Below are 22,263 nucleotides of genomic sequence, written 5' to 3' on the forward strand. Positions count from 1 at the left end.
TACTGAGGATTCCATCTTTAAGACTACGCTAGTTTTTAGAGCTAAGATGGATGAAACCACTTAAGCGATTTTTGTCTTAATATAGTTTAGCTTAATTATGTTCTTTCACTCACGTCAAGCTCTCACGATGTGTCAAATATTTCGCTCAAGTTTGCGCTCTCTTCTCTCTCCGTACCTCTTCTGTTGAGGTATGTTCATGGACACCGATGCTCCAAAGAGTTCTCAAGGTGCTACACAGCACTGTTTGTATATGTTGCAAACTGTTCACCTTGTTTTATTCAGTACTACGAAGCCTTGGCGAACCGTGTGGCAGTGAACGGCCACAGTATTGACATCTACGCCTGTGCCTTGGATCAGACCGGACTTCTAGAGATGAAATGTTTATCCAACCTCACTGGGTTAGTACCAGTCTCAGACATATATATATATATATATAAAATATACTGCATTTACACAGGCAGCCCACTTCTGATCTTTTTTGGCAACGATTGGTATTTTGATCAATCACCTGAGATCTTTTCACATCGGATCTTTTTCCGATCTGATTGGTCAAAAGATCAGAATGGGCTGCCTGTCTAAACGCAGCCATAGCGTGCCATAACTACCTAAGGGACTATCTACTACGGCCTTTCCTTAGTCTACTATACATCCCTATCTACCTACGACTGACCTATTGAGAACTCTACTGAAGCTTTCATTTTACCTGAAGAAGAAATAGCGTTGTACAATTCCTCTACATTCGATTGAATGACTTTTCCAGAGACTTCATCCTCACTAGCTCAAACTGACTTTTTGTTTGTATTTATATTAGATTTATTCAGCTTCACTTACGGAATTATGCAACTGAATATTCATGTATTTTTTTTCTTCCGTTTGCCTCCTCTCAGAGGTCACATAGCGATGGGCGACTCCTTCAACACCTCTCTGTTCAAGCAGACCTTCCAGAGGGTCTTCAGTAAGGACTACAACGGAGAGTTCCGCATGGCCTTCGGGGGCACGCTGGAAGTCAAGACGTCCAGGGAGCTGAAGGTATCGGGGGCCATCGGGCCCTGTGTCTCCCTCAGCGCTAAGGGACCGTGTATATCAGAGAACGTGAGTCTTCCAGGCCCATACAGAATCCAAATAGGGTTAAATAAAAATCCAGAAACGGTCCCAAAATTCCCGGCTTTTCCAGAATTTCAGAAATGTTTTGCGGAATTGTTCAACCTTCTATTGTAATAGCTTTTTCCCCTCCTTGAAGTGAATTGGGAAGATGTTTTCCATCGACCTCAATGGCCCTTTGTCTCTGTTACAGGAGGTAGGTGTTGGAGGAACAACCCAGTGGAAAATCTGCAGTCTCAGTCCCTCCACTACGTTGGCCTTGTACTTCGAGGTCGTCAATCAGGTAAACACACTCCCTTTGATCAAACACATCTCATTTGTTCCTCATTTCATCCTTACTCAAAGGTGTCATTGATTTGGGTCGACCAAACCAATGTAATGTGACAATTCATCATTCTCACCTCAGTGATTACTTAGGACATGGTTTGTAGTATTCAAACAGGATGCTTAGCAATATTAAATGTACTCCTATCCTAACTATTGTAGTTGTATTTTCTCTGTGCAGCACAACGCCCCAATCCCTCAGGGTGGTAGAGGAGCGGTCCAGTTTGTCACCCAGTACCAACACTCCAACACCCAGAGGAGGATCAGGGTTACCACCGTCGCCAGGAAGTAAGTCTCCTCTCTCTCGCTTCGAAACAGTAAACAGGAAGTGGGTTTGCAGAACTGCTCCATCGTTCTTGACGGAAGTGTGACTGAGCTGACAGCCCTTACATATATGCAAGAGTCTGCATTTTGTACACGTCGCATTTCTCACATTGTCCTTAAGCAGTGAGTTACCACAAAGTCAATATTGACCGTACAAATGAGGATGTTGACATTCGCCCTATCCTGTTAAAGGACTGGAAGTGGACGTGCAGCCTGCATTTGTGCTTACGCACGCGTGCGTCAGTCTCGCCCCGCCCCTAACCTGTCCACGCCCTCTTTCTCCCTCCATCCAGTTGGGCCGACGCCCAGTCCCAGATCCAGCACATCGAGTCGTCCTTCGACCAGGAGGCGTCGGCGGTCATCATGGCCAGGCTGGGCGTGTTCAGGGCCGAGTCGGAAGAGGGGCCGGACGTCCTGCGCTGGCTGGACAGACAGCTCATTCGCCTGGTGAGTGACAGCTAGGCTGACCAATGTGTTGACAGGCTTTGTAATGTCATTGGGCATTGGTCCCAGCTTGGCTATTCCAAGAGAGTAGCCTGTTGTTCTTCACATAGCTGAATGTTTGTAGGAGTTGTGGGTGATTGTGGATAGAAGAATCCTTTGTATTCTTGTGTCTCCTTGTTCTTATTCATTGTAGAAGAATGTAGAAAGGAGTTGTCTGGAATGTGAAGCAGTATGACGCGAATACTAATTCATTGACAGTTTAAATCCCTCTTTACGTTTCGGAAGTTGTGTGGTATACCTAAACTAAAGTAACACCACTTAACTGAAGTCCTACGGTATGTGTTGATTTATTTAGTTCAAGACGCTGACGTTTGTCTTGTCTCCTTGGTTACAGTGTCAGAAGTTCGGTCAGTTCAACAAAGATGACCCCACCTCCTTCAAGCTCTCGGAGTCCCTCTCACTCTACCCACAGGTAAGACTGACGCCTAGTGGTACACTCTGGAACTACATGAGCTGTTCAATAAGAGCCCTTCAATACAAGTCCTTCTAATGGAGTAGAACTGGAATAGATTTAACTAGCTCGTCGATATCTGAATGATTACTTGAGTATATACATGCTTACCTCTAACTTTAACAACAAATAAGATATTTATGTCAAATGGGATATATGTGTGTGTATATATGTGTACATGAAAAACTAGTCAATGGCTGTATCCTAACACCACCCAGCACAGAAGCAGAGAAACATGTGTAATTGTCCTTCTCTGACAACTTTTAACACCAGCCAGAGGCTTGTATGACGTTGAACCAAACTGCAGTGACTTTGTCAGTTGCTACAGCATCATACAATAGTGTGTCCGTGGTCCCGTGTGGCTCAGTTGGTAGAGCATGGCGCTTGCAACGCCAGGGTTGTGGGTTCAATTCCCACGGGGGGACCAGGATGAATATGTATGAACTTTCCAATTTGTAAGTCGCTCTGGATAAGAGCGTCTGCTAAATGACTTAAATGTAAAAAAAAAAATGTCCTTGTACCTCCAGTCTGGAGTCAATCAGTGTCAACAGACAGGAGTTTAATCCATAACACACAGCACTGTGTCTAGTGGCCGTCAACCCGAGTGTCACAAACAGAACACTGAAAAATCATGTTTATTACAGAAATGGAAAATGTCTAAATATTCTAAACATTGTGTTAATCACTCTAAACTGAACGTTAACTTTATTCATCTTAAATATTCCCATTGCACAGATACTCATAACTTCCACTTAGTTTAGTTGACCTCAGTGGGATATGTACAGGAACATTTGATGATGCTAGAAGCAATATCCCAAATATCAACAACAAAAAAAATCGATAATATTTTTCTCCAAAAAGCATATTTCATTATAATCGTTAGAATAATGTCTCTGTCCTCCCTCTAGTTTATGTTCCACCTGCGCCGGTCGCCGTTCCTGCAGGTGTTCAACAACAGCCCAGATGAGTGTTCCTACTACAGACACAACTTTGTCCGCCAGGACCTGACCCAGTCTCTCATCATGATCCAGCCCATCCTGTACTCCTACTCGTTCCACGGCCCACCAGAGGTCAGACTCCTACCAAATACTATGGACACACACTAATGACACACTCTCTGTCTATATAGTGTACTAGATGGCGCCGAAAGACATGGTCAACCAGTTTCTAGCTCCTAGAAAACTTTGCAGTATTTAAATAAATAAAAAATAATGTTATTTTTTAATTTCTTCATTTTAATTTTCAGCATTTGTGTGTATTGTGTATTGTGAGGTATTACTGCACTGTTGGAGCTAGAAACATAAGCATTTCGCTGCACCTGCAATAACATCTGCAAAATGTGTACGCGACCAATCAATTATTAAATATTGAATTTAATTCTAATCAACTTTCTTAATTATTTGTTTTCCAATCTACTCTGTTATAAAACCAGTCTATATATTAGATAATTAGGTCAAATTTCCCTAAGAGATAATTAGTTTAGTCAAATATTCACATGCTCAATGTGTTCCACACTACCTTTCTCTGTAAAAACAAATGGATGTGAGACTTATCCTGTTGTGTCCCGTCTGTCTGTTCTACAGCCTGTTCTCCTGGACAGTGGAAGTATTCTCCCAGACCGGATCCTCCTGATGGACACCTTCTTCCAGCTGGTCATCTACCACGGAGAGGTGAGAGGTCACACTGTAACAGACACCTTGTTCCAGCTGGTCATCTACCACGGAGAGGTGAGAGGTCACACTAACAGACACCTTGTTCCAGCTGGTCATCTACCACGGAGAGGTGAGGGGTCACACTGTAACAGACACCTTGTTCCAGCTGGTCATCTACCACGGAGAGGTGAGAGGTCACACTGTAACAGACACCTTCTTCCAGCTGGTCATCTACCATGGAGAGGTGAGAGGTCACACTGTAACAGACACCTTGTTCCAGCTGGTCATCTACCACGGAGAGGTGAGAGGTCACACTGTAACAGACACCTTGTTCCAGCTGGTCATCTACCACGGAGAGGTGAGAGGTCACACTGTAACAGACACCTTGTTCCAGCTGGTCATCTACCACGGAGAGGTGAGAGGTCACACTGTAACAGACACCTTGTTCCAGCTGGTCATCTACCACGGAGAGGTGAGAGGTCACACTGTAACAGACACCTTCTTCCAGCTGGTCATCTACCACGGAGAGGTGAGAGGTCACACTGTAACAGACACCTTGTTCCAGCTGGTCATCTACCACGGAGAGGTGAGGGGTCACACTGTAACAGACACCTTGTTCCAGCTGGTCATCTACCACGGAGAGGTGAGAGGTCACACTGTAACAGACACCTTCTTCCAGCTGGTCATCTACCATGGAGAGGTGAGAGGTCACACTGTAACAGACACCTTGTTCCAGCTGGTCATCTACCACGGAGAGGTGAGAGGTCACACTGTAACAGACACCTTGTTCCAGCTGGTCATCTACCACGGAGAGGTGAGAGGTCACACTGTAACAGACACCTTGTTCCAGCTGGTCATCTACCACGGAGAGGTGAGAGGTCACACTGTAACAGACACCTTGTTCCAGCTGGTCATCTACCACGGAGAGGTGAGAGGTCACACTGTAACAGACACCTTCTTCCAGCTGGTCATCTACCACGGAGAGGTGAGAGGTCACACTGTAACAGACACCTTGTTCCAGCTGGTCATCTACCACGGAGAGGTGAGAGGTCACACTGTAACAGACACCTTGTTCCAGCTGGTCATCTACCACGGAGAGGTGAGAGGTCACACTGTAACAGACACCTTGTTCCAGCTGGTCATCTACCACGGAGAGGTGAGAGGTCACACTGTAACAGACACCTTCTTCCAGCTGGTCATCTACCACGGAGAGGTGAGAGGTCACACTGTAACAGACACCTTGTTCCAGCTGGTCATCTACCACGGAGAGGTGAGAGGTCACACTGTAACAGAGCAGCGCTGGTGGTCTAATGCCAGTTATTAATAGCTGGAACACCACTACCGTGCTGTAAATATTATAATTTATTGTTATTATTTATTATTTCCTCGCATCTCAAGCTGCACATCATCATGTAGAGCATAAACCACAATGTAAATCACTATCAATATTACAACAAGAAACAAGACGTGTGTGTACCTGCATGATGGGATGGGTTTGAAGAAATGGGAGACATATTAGTAGATTCACTATGTCCTGTCAGTCACTATGTCCTGTCATTCACTCAGTCACTATGTCCTGTCATTCACTATGTCCTGTCATTCACTCATTCACTATGTCCTATCAGTCACTATGTCCTATCAGTCACTATGTCCTATCAGTCACTATGTCCTATCAGTCACTATGTCCTATCAGTCACTATGTCCTATCAGTCACTATGTCCTATCAGTCACTATGTCCTATCAGTCACTATGTCCTATCAGTCACTATGTCCTATCAGTCACTATGTCCTATCAGTCACTATGTCCTATCAGTCACTATGTCCTATCAGTCACTATGTCCTGTCAGTCACTATGTCCTGTCAGTCACTATGTCCTGTCAGTCACTCATTATGTCCTGTCAGTCACTCATTATGTCCTGTCAGTCACTCATTATGTCCTGTCAGTCACTCATTATGTCCTGTCAGTCACTCATTATGTCCTGTCAGTCACTCATTATGTCCTGTCAGTCACTCATTATGTCCTGTCAGTCACTCATTATGTCCTGTCAGTCACTCATTATGTCCTGTCAGTCACTCATTATGTCCTGTCAGTCACTCATTATGTCCTGTCAGTCACTCATTATGTCCTGTCAGTCACTCATTATGTCCTGTCATTTTCTATTCTCAACATGTTAGAGATTTTTCTCACAAATGACAAAAAAAAGATTAGCTGGCACAACTAACACCAACACACAACATCCTACCATGACTAACCCTGGTCTATACAACTAACACCCAACACACAGCATCCTACCATGACTAACCCTGGTCTATACAACTAACACCCAACACACAGCATCCTACCATGACAATAGCCCTAGTCTATACAACTAACACACAACATCCTACCATGACAATAGCCCTGGTCTATACAACTAACACCAACACACAACATCCTACCATGACTATAACCCTGGTCTATACAACTAACACCCAACACACAACATCCTACCATGACTAACCCTGGTCTATACAACTAACACCAACACACAACATCCTACCATGACTAACCCTGGTCTATACAACTAACACCAACATCCTACCATGGACTAACCCTGGTCTATACAACTAACAACCAACACACAACATCCTACCATGACTATAACCCTGGTCTATACAACTAACACCAACACACAACATCCTACCATGACAATAGCCCTGGTCTATACAACTAACACCAACATCCTACCATGGACTAATCCTGGTCTATGCAACTAACACCAACACACAACATCCTACCATGGACTATCCCTGGTCTATACAACTAACACCAACACACAACATCCTACCATGACTATAACCCTGGTCTATACAACTAACACCAACACACAACATCCTACCATGACTATAACCCTGGTCTGTACAACTAACACCAACACACAACATCCTACCATGACAATAGCCATGGTCTATACAACAAACACCAACACACAACATCCTACCATGACTAACACTGATCTATACAACTAACACCAAAACACACAACATCCTACCATGACAATAACCCTGGTCTATACAACTAACACCAACATCCTACCATGACAATAACCCTGGTCTATACAACTAACACCAAAACACACAACATCCTACCATGACTATAACCCTGGTCTATACAACTAACACCAAAACACACAACATCCTACCATGACTAACCCTGGTCTATACAACTAACACACAACATCCTACCATGACTATAACCCTGGTCTATACAACTAACACCAAAACACACAACATCCTACCATGACTATAACCCTGGTCTATACAACTAACACCAAAACACACAACATCCTACCGTGACCATAACCCTGTTGTATCTCTATCTCTCCACCAGACCATCGCCCAGTGGCGTAAGGCGGGTTACCAGGAGCAGCCGGAGTACGAGAACTTCAAGCATCTACTGGTAGCACCCGTGGATGACGCCCAGGAGATCCTGCAGACCCGCTTCCCCATGCCCCGGTACATCGACACAGAGCACGGAGGGTCCCAGGCCCGCTTCCTCCTGTCCAAGGTCAACCCCTCCCAGACACACAACAACCTCTACTCCTGGGGACAGGTAATACAATGTTTAATTCATTCATTCTTCAAAAAATAAACTGATAACCAGTTTTTATGTACAATAACAGCTGGAGACTTGATTTGGAAATAGGTGACGTCAAGGCTGGAGTTTCATCATGGGGAGTCAATTGTATTTTTCTTCAAGGAATTCTAGTCTTACAAGTGGCAGAGCTTCATGCACCATCTATCTCTATTCTGCCAATTTGAATGTGATCCAACTGAAGGAAGCTTTACTCTAGTGTTTCACCATACTCATCACATGTCTGTCTTTTCTCATAGGAGACTGGAGCCCCCATCCTCACAGATGACGTCAGTCTACAGGTGTTCATGGACCACTTGAAGAAGCTGGCCGTGTCGAGCGCCGCTTAAATTCCCAGTCCCGGTACCAAAGTGATAGCCTTCGTAACCAGACCGATATGCCCACCGTTCTATTTCACTTCACGATACGTCTGGTTTACGAGGCTACCAAAGTGAAGGACGTGAAAGGAGAGAGGGATGAGAAGGAAAGAGAGAGCCATTCCTGTATTAATACAGGGACCTAGTAACCTTTCCTTTCCCCACGTATGACCTGTGATGGTTTCAAATCCTCTAAGTTATTATCATTCCTGCTTTAAGTTTCCGGAATTTTGCTTCCCTAAAATTGTGATTGACATGAACTTCTCCCACATACTGGAAAAGCTTTACTGCACCTCAGTTGTAGCCTGGTCCCAGATCAGTCTTTCATGCCTTGACAATGACCGTAGGAGTTGGCTTATAAAGCACAAACAGATCTGGGACCAGGCATCCTCAGTTGAGCCTTTTGTGGATATTAATCACAGTTCTTACATTCCATCTCACCTTTATAATAATAATTTGGCTAATGATTAGAATTGGTTTACTTGTTTGTCTGTCTGTGGTAAGGCATGTAGCTACTGTAGTAGTTTGGTCAATGATTACTGCTCGAGACGCTTTAAATATTTTTATGTTCTTGATAACGTCCTATAGTTTATTTTTTTCCATACAATTTCCCCTAAATAATGATTAATTTAAATGTTCTGATGAAACTGTCAATCTTTCCTTGTAGTGCTACTGTTTTCTATTTGAATACAGAAAGACTGGAAGTTCAATGAAAAATGTTATTATTGTATTAAACAAAACCCCTATTTTTTTCTAACACATATTTTACATGTCCACTGACTACTTTTTCCACATATCCGTTTTCTTACCATCTGGCATTTTGTACAACTTACCCCAAAACCCATCATCACTGTTCTTTCACTCGCCTCCTCTAGTCTGTTCCTGATGTTAACACTTGTACTTACTGTAAAAAAGGGAACGTAATTGATTCATTTAGTCTGACTGATTTGTTTCTTAATGCTATGCATATAAAGTATGTCAAGACAACCTTATTCACCAGCTATGTTTTTTATGTTTCCCTCATTGTTTTTGTATGGGTTTCTATGTCATAGAAATGTGTCAAATAGATCAGCAATAGCCGAGAATCATTCATTTTTCAATTTCTCTGGTCTGTGTAGACGTACACCATATTCAAATGTTTGTCCCTGGCAAGCGAGCCTATGCCTTTAGTGGAAGTGTGAACCATAGAATTAGGAATTAGAATACTAGTGTTCTGGAACTTCGAGGGTTTATGACATGGCCCCTCTAGTAATTTAATAGGATGTTTATGGTGAGAACATCCTCATCCACACAGATAAGCTAGGGGCCAAAGGTCAGCTGTCTGGTTCATAGTGTAGCTGACTCCTGATTTCTGTATCGACTGTGTTTCCTGGTATCCGGTCTTAATGGTCTGGCTAGTTCGTTTCATTTTTTAATATATTTTTTTATCCTTTTATTTAACTAGGCAAGTTAAGAACAAATTCTTATTTACAACGACAGCCTACCCCGGCCAAACCCGGATGACGCTGGGCCAATTGTGCGCCACCCTATGGGAATCCCAATCACGGCCAGATGTGATACAGCCTGGATTCGAACCAGGGACTGTACTAAGATGCAGTGCCTTAGACCGCTGCGCCACTCGGGAGCCTGGTAATTTACTTCAAAGGGACTTGATCAAATCAGTCGCTTCACTGGGCAGTGAGCAATATGGATCCGCATTCCAGATTGGAAAAATAACTAGCACAAAAACATCCAACAAAAACAATTGCAATTTCTACTCTCACACCCAATGTCCCACAGCACATTAAAACCCCATACACAATCACATCAAAACACAACTGATCACCGACAACGATGAGAGCCTATAGGGAGGTCAGAGCCCTGGTCGTGTGGTGCCAGGACAACAACCTCTCCCTCAACGTGATCAAGACAAAGGAGATGATTGTGGACTACAGGAAAAGGAGGACCGAGCATGCACCCATTCTCATCGACGGGGCTGTAGGGGAACAGGTTAAGAGCTTCAAGTTCCTTGGTGTCCACATCACCAACAAACAAACATGGTCCAAATACACTAAGACAGTTGTGAAGAGGGCACTACAAAGCCTATTCCCCCTCAGGAAACTAAAAAGATTTGGCATGGGTCCTCAGATCCTCAGAAGGTTCTACAGCTGCACCTTCGAGAGCATCCTGACTGGTTGCATCACTGCCTGGTATGGCAACTGCTCGGCCTCTGACCGTAAGGCACTACAGAGGGTAGTGCGTTAGGCCCAGTACATCACTGGGGCCAAGCTTCCTGCCATCCAGGACCTCTGTATCAGGCGGTGTCAGAGGAAGGCCCTAAAAATTGTCAAAGATTCCACCAGCCACCCTAGTCATAGACTGTTCTCTCTGCTACCACACAGCAAGCGGTACCGGAGCGCCAAGTCGAGGTCCAAGAGGCTTCTTAAACAGCTTCTACTCCCAAACCATAAGATTCCTGAAGGGCTACCGAGATTCCTCTTTTACGCTGCTGCTACTCTCTGTTTATAATCTATCCATAGTTAACTCTATCTACATGTACGTATTACCTCAACTAACCGGTGCCTCCACACATTGACTCTGTACCGGTACCCTCTGTATATAGCCTCCACATTGACTCTGTACCAATACACCCTGTATATAGCCTCCACATTGACTCTGTACCGGTACCCTCTGTATATAGCCTTGCTTGTTATTTTACTGCTGCTGTTTAATTATTTGTTACTTTTATTTTTTTAAATCTTAACATTTTAAAGCATTGTTGGTTAGGGGCTTGTAACTAAGCATTTCACTGTAAGGTCTAGCATCAGTGGTGATGCTTCATGATCACAAATGTATCGGAAGAACTGTTGTGTCCCACCAACGTCACACACACACATTTTGGGTGAAGTATCCTGGCTTTCTGTTGTAGCTTATCCAATCAGAGTCTCATGTGAGCGTGCTGCCTCTCAAGCCTAGTAATGAGAAGAGCTGCTGTGCCACTGCTTCTACCAAACCCAGTATCCCAGATTATTGTGAAAACAAATTGCTTATTGGACATTTGTGACAGGCACACGAAAAACGGAAGGAAGGAAGGAAGGAAGATGCATTATGAGGAAAGAAAATCATGTAATACACACAGTGGACTTTTTCATGTGCCTGTCACAAATGTCCAATAAGTAATTTGTGTCTATTTCACAATAAACTGTGATAGTGTGTTGGCTTTTACACTGTCAGAGGGGAGATCGAGTGAGAAGTTTGAGTGATTACCCAGTTGCTGTCGACGTAGCTCTTCAATTAGAACAGAGCCCTCTTTGCAGAACATTACAGATGGACTTTATAGCAACACTTAACTAGTTGAAGTCTTAATGGTAACACTGAACAATGGCTATCTAGATAGTCTTTATGGTAGGCTTGTCTTGTATGTTTGTTTAGACTTTATCATTTTGTAATTGCCAATGGACTAGTCCCAAAAGTGAAAATCCTGCCCATCTGGCACTTCACCCCAGACAGGCTCAGTCAAACAGTCCAAGTACTTTTCTGAAATATAAGAAATGTTATTGATCCTATTCCCAGGCTGACGCTATGGTTTGATTATTGTTCACACAAAATTAAATATGCTATCAATAAACTGTAATCTCATCATCTCTGAGAGAGGGAAAAAATAGAGAGAGGGAGAGAGAGCGGCTCATCACAGATTGAAGGCGAGCATCACCGATACAAATCCCACAGATTTTGTGCGAACAAGCTCTTCAAATCTTTTGACAACGTGACAATCCTTCAGCGAATGGATGAGGGTCATTTCAGGACACTTCGTGTGAAAAAGATCTAATGGTTAATGACTCGAACAGATGATAATGGTGGATTGAAGCTGAATTCAGACTTGCCGTCCCTCTAATCGGGTAGGGAGAGTAATTTCAATTCAACGGGTTGGAGTGCCAAAGTATGTATTTTATTGCCGACATGTTGCACATCAGTTGAAACATATTTTCGGTGGAGTTTGACCAGTTTTTCATGACCTGTTTTGATTCATATTGGATGGATGGTGAGTGAGTGAGTTCTCTAATAAGTGCAGATATCTATGGACAATGAAGACCACTCGCAAGTGCAGGGCACTGCTGTCCGTTAGTATGAATCTTTTAGCACTATTTTTCTCAATAACTGCTTTCATCACAACATACTGGTGCGTCGGCACGCAGCGCGTCCCCAAGCCGAAGTGCACTAAACTTCGCACGCACAACTGCATCGATTATGGAGTGAACGAGACGGACCCCAAAGTAGTGGTGTACAGTTGGGAAACGGGGGACGACCGGTTCCTATTCAGACAGTTCCACACCGGGATCTGGTTCTCCTGTGCGGAGAATATCCATGATGAAGGTGAGGTGATGAGGTGTTGTTGTTAATGACGTTGTCCCGTCTTGTTGTCAATTAATTATAGTGAGGTCTCTGGAGTGTAAAGGCTAAAATTATATGGATATTTACAGGAAAGAGGTTTACAGGTGTGTGTGTGTGTGTGTTCAAACTATTCAATCAATACCGGTTTCTAAGCAGGCATTCTTGCCATTCAAAAAGAACACCCTATACATTCAGAAATAGACAAGGGTCTATAAAGCCTTGATTAGATTGTTGCACACACACACACACACACACACACACACACACACACACACACACACACACACACACACACACACACACACACACACACACACACACACACACACATACACAGTTATGTATAATTGCAGCTATTAAACTCTGTAGTCCTTGCTATAATTCCTTGGTTGTGTCATTATGAGAGCCATTCTGATGTGTCATCAACTTGTGTCACCATAGTAACTAAGCGTCAGTCTCCAGATGGGACATATACATACATATTATCTAAAACTGCAAGCTAAGGGTATTTACAAAGTTATGAGTTTTTTAGGGTAATCACCCCCAGTTTATGTATTCAGATGCCACTAGTCAAAAATGGCATCTTGAAAAACGAGTTGTCCTTTCTGGCATGAAGTATTGGATAGCCTAAAGAGCAGTGTATCCCGGCATAAGAATCATTGGAACATGGGATGGGAGTTTCGAGTTACAGTACAGTGACCCCTTAGTAAGACGTTTAGGGGACATGAGTTTAGTGCTTTTAGAAAGGGTCCCTACTGGCTCTGCTAGTAATCTACCCTAGCAGTCTCTCTTCCTGCAGGTTTATAGGGTACTAGTAATCTACCCTAGCATCTCTCTTCTTACAGGTCTATAGGGTACTAGTAATCTACCCTAGCAGTCTCTCTTACAGGTCTATAGGGTACTAGTAATCTACCCTAGCGTCTCTCTTCTTACAGGTCTAAAGGGTACTAGTAATCTACCCTAGCGTCTCTCTTCTTACAGGTCTATAGGGTACTAGTAATCTACCCTAGCAGTCTCTCTTCTTACAGGTCTATAGGGTACTAGTAATCTACCCTAGCGTCTCTCTTCTTACAGGTCTATAGGGTACTAGTAATCTACCCTAGCAGACTCTCTTCTTACAGGTCTATAGGGTACTAGTAATCTACCCTAGCGTCTCTCTTCTTACAGGTCTATAGGGTACTAGTAATCTACCCTAGCAGTCTCTCTTCTTACAGGTCTATAGGGTACTAGTAATCTACCCTAGCATCTCTCTTACAGGTCTATAGGGTACTAGTAATCTACCCTAGCAGTCTCTCTTCTTACAGGTCTATAGGGTACTAGTAATCTACCCTAGCAGTCTCTCTTACAGGTCTATAGGGTACTAGTAATCTACCCTAGCAGTCTCTCTTCTTACAGGTCTATAGGGTACTAGTAATCTACCCTAGCGTCTCTCTTCTTACAGGTCTATAGGGTACTAGTAATCTACCCTAGCAGTCTCTCTTCTTACAGGTCTATAGGGTACTAGTAATCTACCCTAGCAGTCTCTCTTCTTACAGGTCTATAGGGTACTAGTAATCTACCCTAGCATCTCTCTTCTTACAGGTCTATAGGGTACTAGTTATCTACCCTAGCAGTCTCTCTTACAGGTCTATAGGGTACTAGTAATCTACCCTAGCGTCTCTCTTCTTACAGGTCTATAGGGTACTAGTAATCTACCCTAGCAGTCTCTCTTCTTACAGGTCTATAGGGTACTAGTAATCTACCCTAGCATCTCTCTTCTTACAGGTCTATAGGGTACTAGTAATCTACCCTAGCAGTCTCTCTTCTTACAGGTCTATAGGGTACTAGTAATCTACCCTAGCATCTCTCTTCTTACAGGTCTATAGGGTACTAGTAATCTACCCTAGCAGTCTCTCTTCTTACAGGTCTATAGGGTACTAGTAATCTACCCTAGCAGTCTCTCTTCTTACAGGTCTATAGGGTACTAGTAATCTACCCTAGCATCTCTCTTCTTACAGGTCTATAGGGTACTAGTAATCTACCCTAGCAGTCTCTCTTCTTACAGGTCTATAGGGTACTAGTAATCTACCCTAGCATCTCTCTTCTTACAGGTCTATAGGGTACTAGTATTCTACCCTAGCGTCTCTCTTCTTACAGGTCTATAGGGTACTAGTAATCTACCCTAGCAGTCTCTCTTACAGGTCTATAGGGTACTAGTATTCTACCCTAGCGTCTCTCTTCTTACAGGTCTATAGGGTACTAGTAATCTACCCTAGCAGTCTCCCTTCTTACAGGTCTATAGGGTACTAGTAATCTACCCTAGCGTCTCTCTTCTTACAGGTCTATAGGGTACTAGTAATCTACCCTAGCAGTCTCTCTTCTTACAGGTCTATAGGGTACTAGTAATCTACCCTAGCGTCTCTCTTCTTACAGGTCTATAGGGTACTAGTAATCTACCCTAGCGTCTCTCTTCTTACAGGTCTATAGGGTACTAGTAATCTACCCTAGCAGTCTCTCTTCTTACAGGTCTATAGGGTACTAGTAATCTACCCTAGCATCTCTCTTCTTACAGGTCTATAGGGTACTAGTAATCTACCCTAGCAGTCTCTCTTCTTACAGGTCTATAGGGTACTAGTAATCTACCCTAGCAGTCTCTCTTCTTACAGGTCTATAGGGTACTAGTAATCTACCCTAGCAGTCTCTCTTCTTACAGGTCTATAGGGTACTAGTAATCTACCCTAGCATCTCTCTTCTTACAGGTCTATAGGGTACTAGTAATCTACCCTAACAGTCTCTCTTCTTACAGGTCTATAGGGTACTAGTAATCTACCCTAGCAGTCTCTCTTCTTACAGGTCTATAGGGTACTAGTAATCTACCCTAGCAGTCTCTCTTACAGGTCTATAGGGTACTAGTAATCTACCCTAGCATCTCTCTTCTTACAGGTCTATAGGGTACTAGTAATCTACCCTAGCGTCTCTCTTCTAACAGGTCTATAGGGTACTAGTAATCTACCCTAGCAGTCTCTCTTACAGGTCTATAGGGTACTAGTAATCTACCCTAGCAGTCTCTCTTCTTACAGGTCTATAGGGTACTAGTAATCTACCCTAGCGTCTCTCTTCTTACAGGTCTATAGGGTACTAGTAATCTACCCTAGCGTCTCTCTTCTTACAGGTCTATAGGGTACTAGTAATCTACCCTAGCGTCTCTCTTCTTACAGGTCTATAGGGTACTAGTAATCTACCCTAGCAGTCTCTCTTCTTACAGGTCTATAGGGTACTAGTAATCTACCCTAGCATCTCTCTTCTTACAGGTCTATAGGGTACTAGTAATCTACCCTAGCAGTCTCTCTTCTTACAGGTCTATAGGGTACTAGTAATCTACCCTAGCGTCTCTCTTCTTACAGGTCTATAGGGTACTAGTAATCTACCCTAGCATCTCTCTTACAGGTCTATAGGGTACTAGTAATCTACCCTAGCAGTCTCTCTTCTTACAGGTCTATAGGGTACTAGTAATCTACCCTAGCAGTCTCTCTTCTTACAGGTCTATAGGGTACTAGTAATCTACCCTAGCATCTCTCTTCTTACAGGTCTATAGGGTACTAGTAATCTACCCTAGCAGTCTCTCTTCTTACAGGTCTATAGGGTACTAGTAATCTACCCTAGCAGTCTCTCTTCTTACAGGTCTATAGGGTACTAGTAATCTACCCTAGCATCTCTCTTCTTACAGGTCTATAGGGTACTAGTAATCTACCCTAGCAGTCTCTCTTCTTACAGGTCTATAGGGTACTAGTAATCTACCCTAGCATCTCTCTTCTTACAGGTCTATAGGGTACTAGTATTCTACCCTAGCGTCTCTCTTCTTACAGGTCTATAGGGTACTAGTAATCTACCCTAGCAGTCTCTCTTACAGGTCTATAGGGTACTAGTATTCTACCCTAGCGTCTCTCTTCTTACAGGTCTATAGGGTACTAGTAATCTACCCTAGCAGTCTCCCTTCTTACAGGTCTATAGGGTACTAGTAATCTACCCTAGCAGTCTCTCTTCTTACAGGTCTATAGGGTACTAGTAATCTACCCTAGCAGTCTCTCTTACAGGTCTATAGGGTACTAGTAATCTACCCTAGCAGTCTCTCTTCTTACAGGTCTATAGGGTACTAGTAATCTACCCTAGCGTCTCTCTTCTTACAGGTCTATAGGGTACTAGTAATCTACCCTAGCAGTCTCTCTTTTACAGGTCTATAGGGTACTAGTAATCTACCCTAGCATCTCTCTTCTTACAGGTCTATAGGGTACTAGTAATCTACCCTAGCAGTCTCCCTTCTTACAGGTCTATAGGGTACTAGTAATCTACCCTAGCGTCTCTCTTCTTACAGGTCTATAGGGTACTAGTAATCTACCCTAGCAGTCTCTCTTCTTACAGGTCTATAGGGTACTAGTAATCTACCCTAGCATCTCTCTTCTTACAGGTCTATAGGGTACTAGTAATCTACCCTAGCAGTCTCTCTTCTTACAGGTCTATAGGGCACTAGTAATCTACCCTAGCAGTCTCCCTTCTTACAGGTCTATAGGGTACTAGTAATCTACCCTAGCGTCTCTCTTCTTACAGGTCTATAGGGTACTAGTAATCTACCCTAGCAGTCTCTCTTCTTACAGGTCTATAGGGTACTAGTAATCTACCCTAGCGTCTCTCTTCTTACAGGTCTATAGGGTACTAGTAATCTACCCTAGTGTCTCTCTTCTTACAGGTCTATAGGGTACTAGTAATCTACCCTAGCATCTCTCTTCTTACAGGTCTATAGGGTACTAGTAATCTACCCTAGCAGTCTCTCTTCTTACAGGTCTATAGGGTACTAGTAATCTACCCTAACAGTCTCTCTTCTTACAGGTCTATAGGGTACTAGTATTCTACCCTAGCGTCTCTCTTCTTACAGGTCTATAGGGTACTAGTAATCTACCCTAGCATCTCTCTTCTTACAGGTCTATAGGGTACTAGTAATCTACCCTAGCGTCTCTTCTTACAGGTCTATAGGGTACTAGTAATCTACCCTAGCAGTCTCTCTTCTTACAGGTCTATAGGGTACTAGTAATCTACCCTAGCGTCTCTCTTCTTACAGGTCTATAGGGTACTAGTAATCTACCCTAGCAGTCTCTCTTCTTACAGGTCTATAGGGTACTAGTAATCTACCCTAGCAGTCTCTCTTACAGGTCTATAGGGTACTAGTAATCTACCCTAGCATCTCTCTTCTTACAGGTCTATAGGGTACTAGTAATCTACCCTAGCGTCTCTCTTCTAACAGGTCTATAGGGTACTAGTAATCTACCCTAGCAGTCTCTCTTACAGGTCTATAGGGTACTAGTAATCTACCCTAGCAGTCTCTCTTCTTACAGGTCTATAGGGTACTAGTAATCTACCCTAGCGTCTCTCTTCTTACAGGTCTATAGGGTACTAGTAATCTACCCTAGCGTCTCTCTTCTTACAGGTCTATAGGGTACTAGTAATCTACCCTAGCAGTCTCTCTTCTTACAGGTCTATAGGGTACTAGTAATCTACCCTAGCGTCTCTCTTCTTACAGGTCTATAGGGTACTAGTAATCTACCCTAGCAGTCTCTCTTCTTACAGGTCTATAGGGTACTAGTAATCTACCCTAGCAGTCTCTCTTCTTACAGGTCTATAGGGTACTAGTAATCTACCCTAGCAGTCTCTCTTCTTACAGGTCTATAGGGTACTAGTAATCTACCCTAGCATCTCTCTTCTTACAGGTCTATAGGGTACTAGTAATCTACCCTAGCAGTCTCTCTTCCTGCAGGTTTATTGGGTACTAGTAATCTACCCTAGCATCTCTCTTCTTACAGGTCTATAGGTTACTAGTAATCTACCCTAGCAGTCTCTCTTACAGGTCTATAGGGTACTAGTAATCTACCCTAGCGTCTCTCTTCTTACAGGTCTATGGGTACTTTGAATGTCTGTAACAAGAAGTAAAATCGTCACACAGCTTTACTCTTGAGTCTAAACAAATGCACAAGGTGGAAGTGCAACAGCTGGACCAGATGACGTGCCCGCGTAAGCGTGGTTACCATGTTAATGACAACACCATTAAGTCAAAGGTGTCTCTGGAGATTATATAGCTAGATTAGTTACACTGAGTCTGACTCAATCAAGAACATTTTGCAACATTCCCATCTTTAAAAGAGGGGAAATGGCAGCTTTCCCATCTCCACACATCGGTCTTGACTTCCAGGTACTCCATCAGTGATGACATCAGGATCGGAGCCTCTGGTTGGAGACAGTAGACCTGGTCTGGTGATGGCATGTTAAAGAGACATTAAGAACAGAAATAAAGCGTCACAGTTTATGCGAGAATAAATACTGGGAGCATGTTGTCTCATCAGGCCTGGGTCTGGAACTGTACAAACACACACACACACACACACACACACACACACACACACACACACACACACACACACACACACACACACACACACACACACACACACACACACACACACACACACACACAGTTGAGTTGACTAATAAGGATTACATAACGGCCCTTGATGAGTTTTTCCTCTAAACAGCTGTCACCATCTTCCTGATACCTGATTAAGCGTTAGATTTACGACAAATCCAGCAGCCGCAGCGGGCGGAAAGAATAAATCACGCCTGGAAGAGGGGAGGAAAGGAGGGAGGAAAGGGTGGATGGAAAAAGTGCATCATGTTATCAAGTCTTGATCAAGTGACATAAGGTCTTATGGGATCCCTGGAGGTCCCAGTCATGTCCAGGAAGAAGAAGTAGCAGAAGAATGTCATTTGGGAAGGATTGAACTGGAAGCTCTGTGGGGATGGTAAAGTCATTGACCTCTGTGAACTCTGGTTGCTTGTACTTGACCACGCTGTGCCTTTTCTCATGCAAAGGACGCTATGGTTGAACTTTTAACCAGCCACATGTCCTCTAAAATAGCTTCTACCGATGCATTAGACTAGATAGGCAATCAATCAAATGTATTTATAAAGCCCTTCTTACATCAGCTGATGTCTCAATGTGCTGTACAGAAACCCAGCCTAAAACCCCAAACAGCATGCAATGCAGATGTAGAAGCACGGTGGCTAGGAAAAACTCCCTAGAATGGCTAGAACCTAGGAAGAAACCTAGAGAGGAACCAGGCTCTGAGGGTTGGCCATTCCTCTTCTGCCGGATGGAGATTATAACAGTACATGGTCAAGATGTTCAAACGTTCATAGATGACCAGCAGGGCCAAATAATAATAATCACAGTGGTTGTAGAGGGTGCAACAGGTCAGCACCTCAGGAGTAAATGTCATTGTGACTCCCTCATGATCCTTTGCTTGTTTCTGACCTCTTGATTGTCAGTTTTGGCTCTTGGCTTTGCTCATGCTAAGCACACAATGGTATTTCTTCTTTTGAACAGCCCACAGGGCACTGATGTCATTTCAAACACTAGTTTTGATTGACATTTGGTTAAGTTGTCAACTATTGTGAATTCACCGTGAGATTAACAAAACATTTCACCATGACAATGGATTTAGGCTAAAAGTTGGGTGAAAAAAAATATTAAATTCCCCTACATTGATGACTTTCTGCAAATCCAATCAGTTTTCCACCGATTTTTTTGTTGTTGAAATTACATGGGAACAACGTTAATTTAGCCAGTTTTTGTCCAGTGGGTACAATCAAGTAGACTAAATAATCTGAATAACTTGTGTGTGCCTTTTAAGCTGCTATTTAATCTCTATTGTACGCCAAGCTCTCAGTCTCTTCTTGAACTGTTGAACCTCACCTAAAATAGATTATACGGTACTATCAAAAAGGCTAATAGATACTCTGAATGACTTGTGGCTAGAATCCAGTGAACTTTACTTCTATTTGATTTATTTCACTTATGGGCTTTTCCCTTTTTCTATGCCAAGCACGCAATGTTTCTCTTCTTGAACTTTTGAACTTCCCCAAATTATGAAAATCAAGTCGTCTAGACAGGATACTCTGAGTGAATTGTGACCCTGAAGAACCCATGCAAGGTATTACAGCTTGATGTGAAACTCAATTTTCTCCATTCGTTCCAGGTGAGAAATGCAGGAGCTTTATCGATCTGGCTCCGGCTTCGGAAAGAGGTGAGTGATCACTGCATACATCAGGAGGTAAACACATCTGCTATAGAGCTGTACATCACCCGTACCATTACTTGTAGAGGGAGAGCAGGGGCAGACTGGGACCAGAAACTGGCCCTGGCATTTCTAACACACCGGGCCATTTTCAGGACCCCATTATTAGCCAGATAATAATAATTTTGTGAAAAGAAAAAAAAAGTTAGACAGACCCACTAGGCAAAAAATGGACCAGCCCATCTGGCATTTGGCCAAAATGGCCAATCCACCCCTGGGGACGAGGATGTTTTTATGACTATGGCTAGCAACAATATAATAAACACATTTTCAATTGCATGTCTACAGTAGAAAAGAAGAGAATATCTACTTTATTTGTCAACTTCTAATATTGAGCAAATTACACTCCTTGGAGCTAATTACAGTCACTGGAGTATCTGACATAGGCTTTTGAAAAGGCTACCAGTGCAGCAAGTGCTGTTGCTAAGCTTCCTTGACTTGGACATTCCCTTTTGCTAACACATGACTAACCTTTGCTTAACCAGCTTAACAGCTCTTAGTCAAAATAATGAAAAACGATCTACCAAATCTATTAATCATTTTTTTGTTTGTACTTCTTGCCATTATCATTCCCCTAATGATAAGACAAGACAGCACATGCTTTGCTAACGTATGATGGGGGTCCCTGGGTCGCTGGTTTACCTGGGAGGGGGTCCCTGGACAAAAAGAAGATTGAAGACCCCTGGTCTACAGGGTTGCATAAAGTATAAAAGGATGTTGAGCTATACTCTTGCAGTATGAAGGGGTCTGCATCCTGTCTCAACTGCCATCTTGCATGTCGTCTTTAGCTGTTCAAATGTTATAACTGTCACGACACCACCATACAGGAGATGTTTGCAGGGTGCAGTGGCTGTCATGACACCACCATACAGGAGATGTTTACAGGGTGCAGTGGCTGTCACGACACCACCATACAGGAGATGTTTGCAGGGTGCAGTGGCTGTCATGACACCACCATACAGGAGATGTTTGCAGGGTGTAGTGGCTGTCATGACACCACCATACAGGAGATGTTTACAGGGTGCAGTGGCTGTCACGACACCACCATACAGGAGATGTTTGCAGGGTGCAGTGGCTGTCATGACACCACCATACAGGATATGTTTACAGGGTGCAGTGGCTGTCACGACACCACCATACAGGAGATGTTTGCAGGGTGCAGTGGCTGTCATGACGCCACCATACAGGAGATGTTTACAGGGTGCAGTGGCTGTCATGACACCACCATACAGGAGATGTTTGTAGGGTGCAGTGGCTGTCATGACACCACCATACAGGAGATGTTTGCAGGGTGCAGTGGCTGTCATGACACCACCAAACAGGAGATGTTTACATGGTGCAGTGGCTGTCATGACACCACCATACAGGAGATGTTTGCAGGGTGCAGT

General features: G+C 43.4%; 1 protein-coding gene across 1 annotated transcript; it reads left to right on the top strand.

The window, feature by feature from the left end:
- Nucleotides 1–90: 90 nt before the first annotated feature.
- Nucleotides 91–9,337, top strand: LOC129851211 (protein transport protein Sec23B-like; the record flags this gene model as incomplete). Its single annotated transcript, XM_055917597.1, has 10 exons — nucleotides 91–398; nucleotides 888–1,092; nucleotides 1,295–1,384; nucleotides 1,607–1,713; nucleotides 2,043–2,196; nucleotides 2,588–2,665; nucleotides 3,613–3,774; nucleotides 4,288–4,374; nucleotides 7,726–7,947; nucleotides 8,229–9,337. Coding segments are annotated over 10 exons (1,503 nt in total), but the record flags the coding sequence as incomplete, so codon positions are not given.
- Nucleotides 9,338–22,263: the final 12,926 nt, after the last annotated feature.

The sequence above is a fragment of the Salvelinus fontinalis genome, chromosome 3 (assembly GCF_029448725.1).
Source record: "Salvelinus fontinalis isolate EN_2023a chromosome 3, ASM2944872v1, whole genome shotgun sequence".
Classification (NCBI taxonomy): domain Eukaryota; kingdom Metazoa; phylum Chordata; class Actinopteri; order Salmoniformes; family Salmonidae; genus Salvelinus; species Salvelinus fontinalis.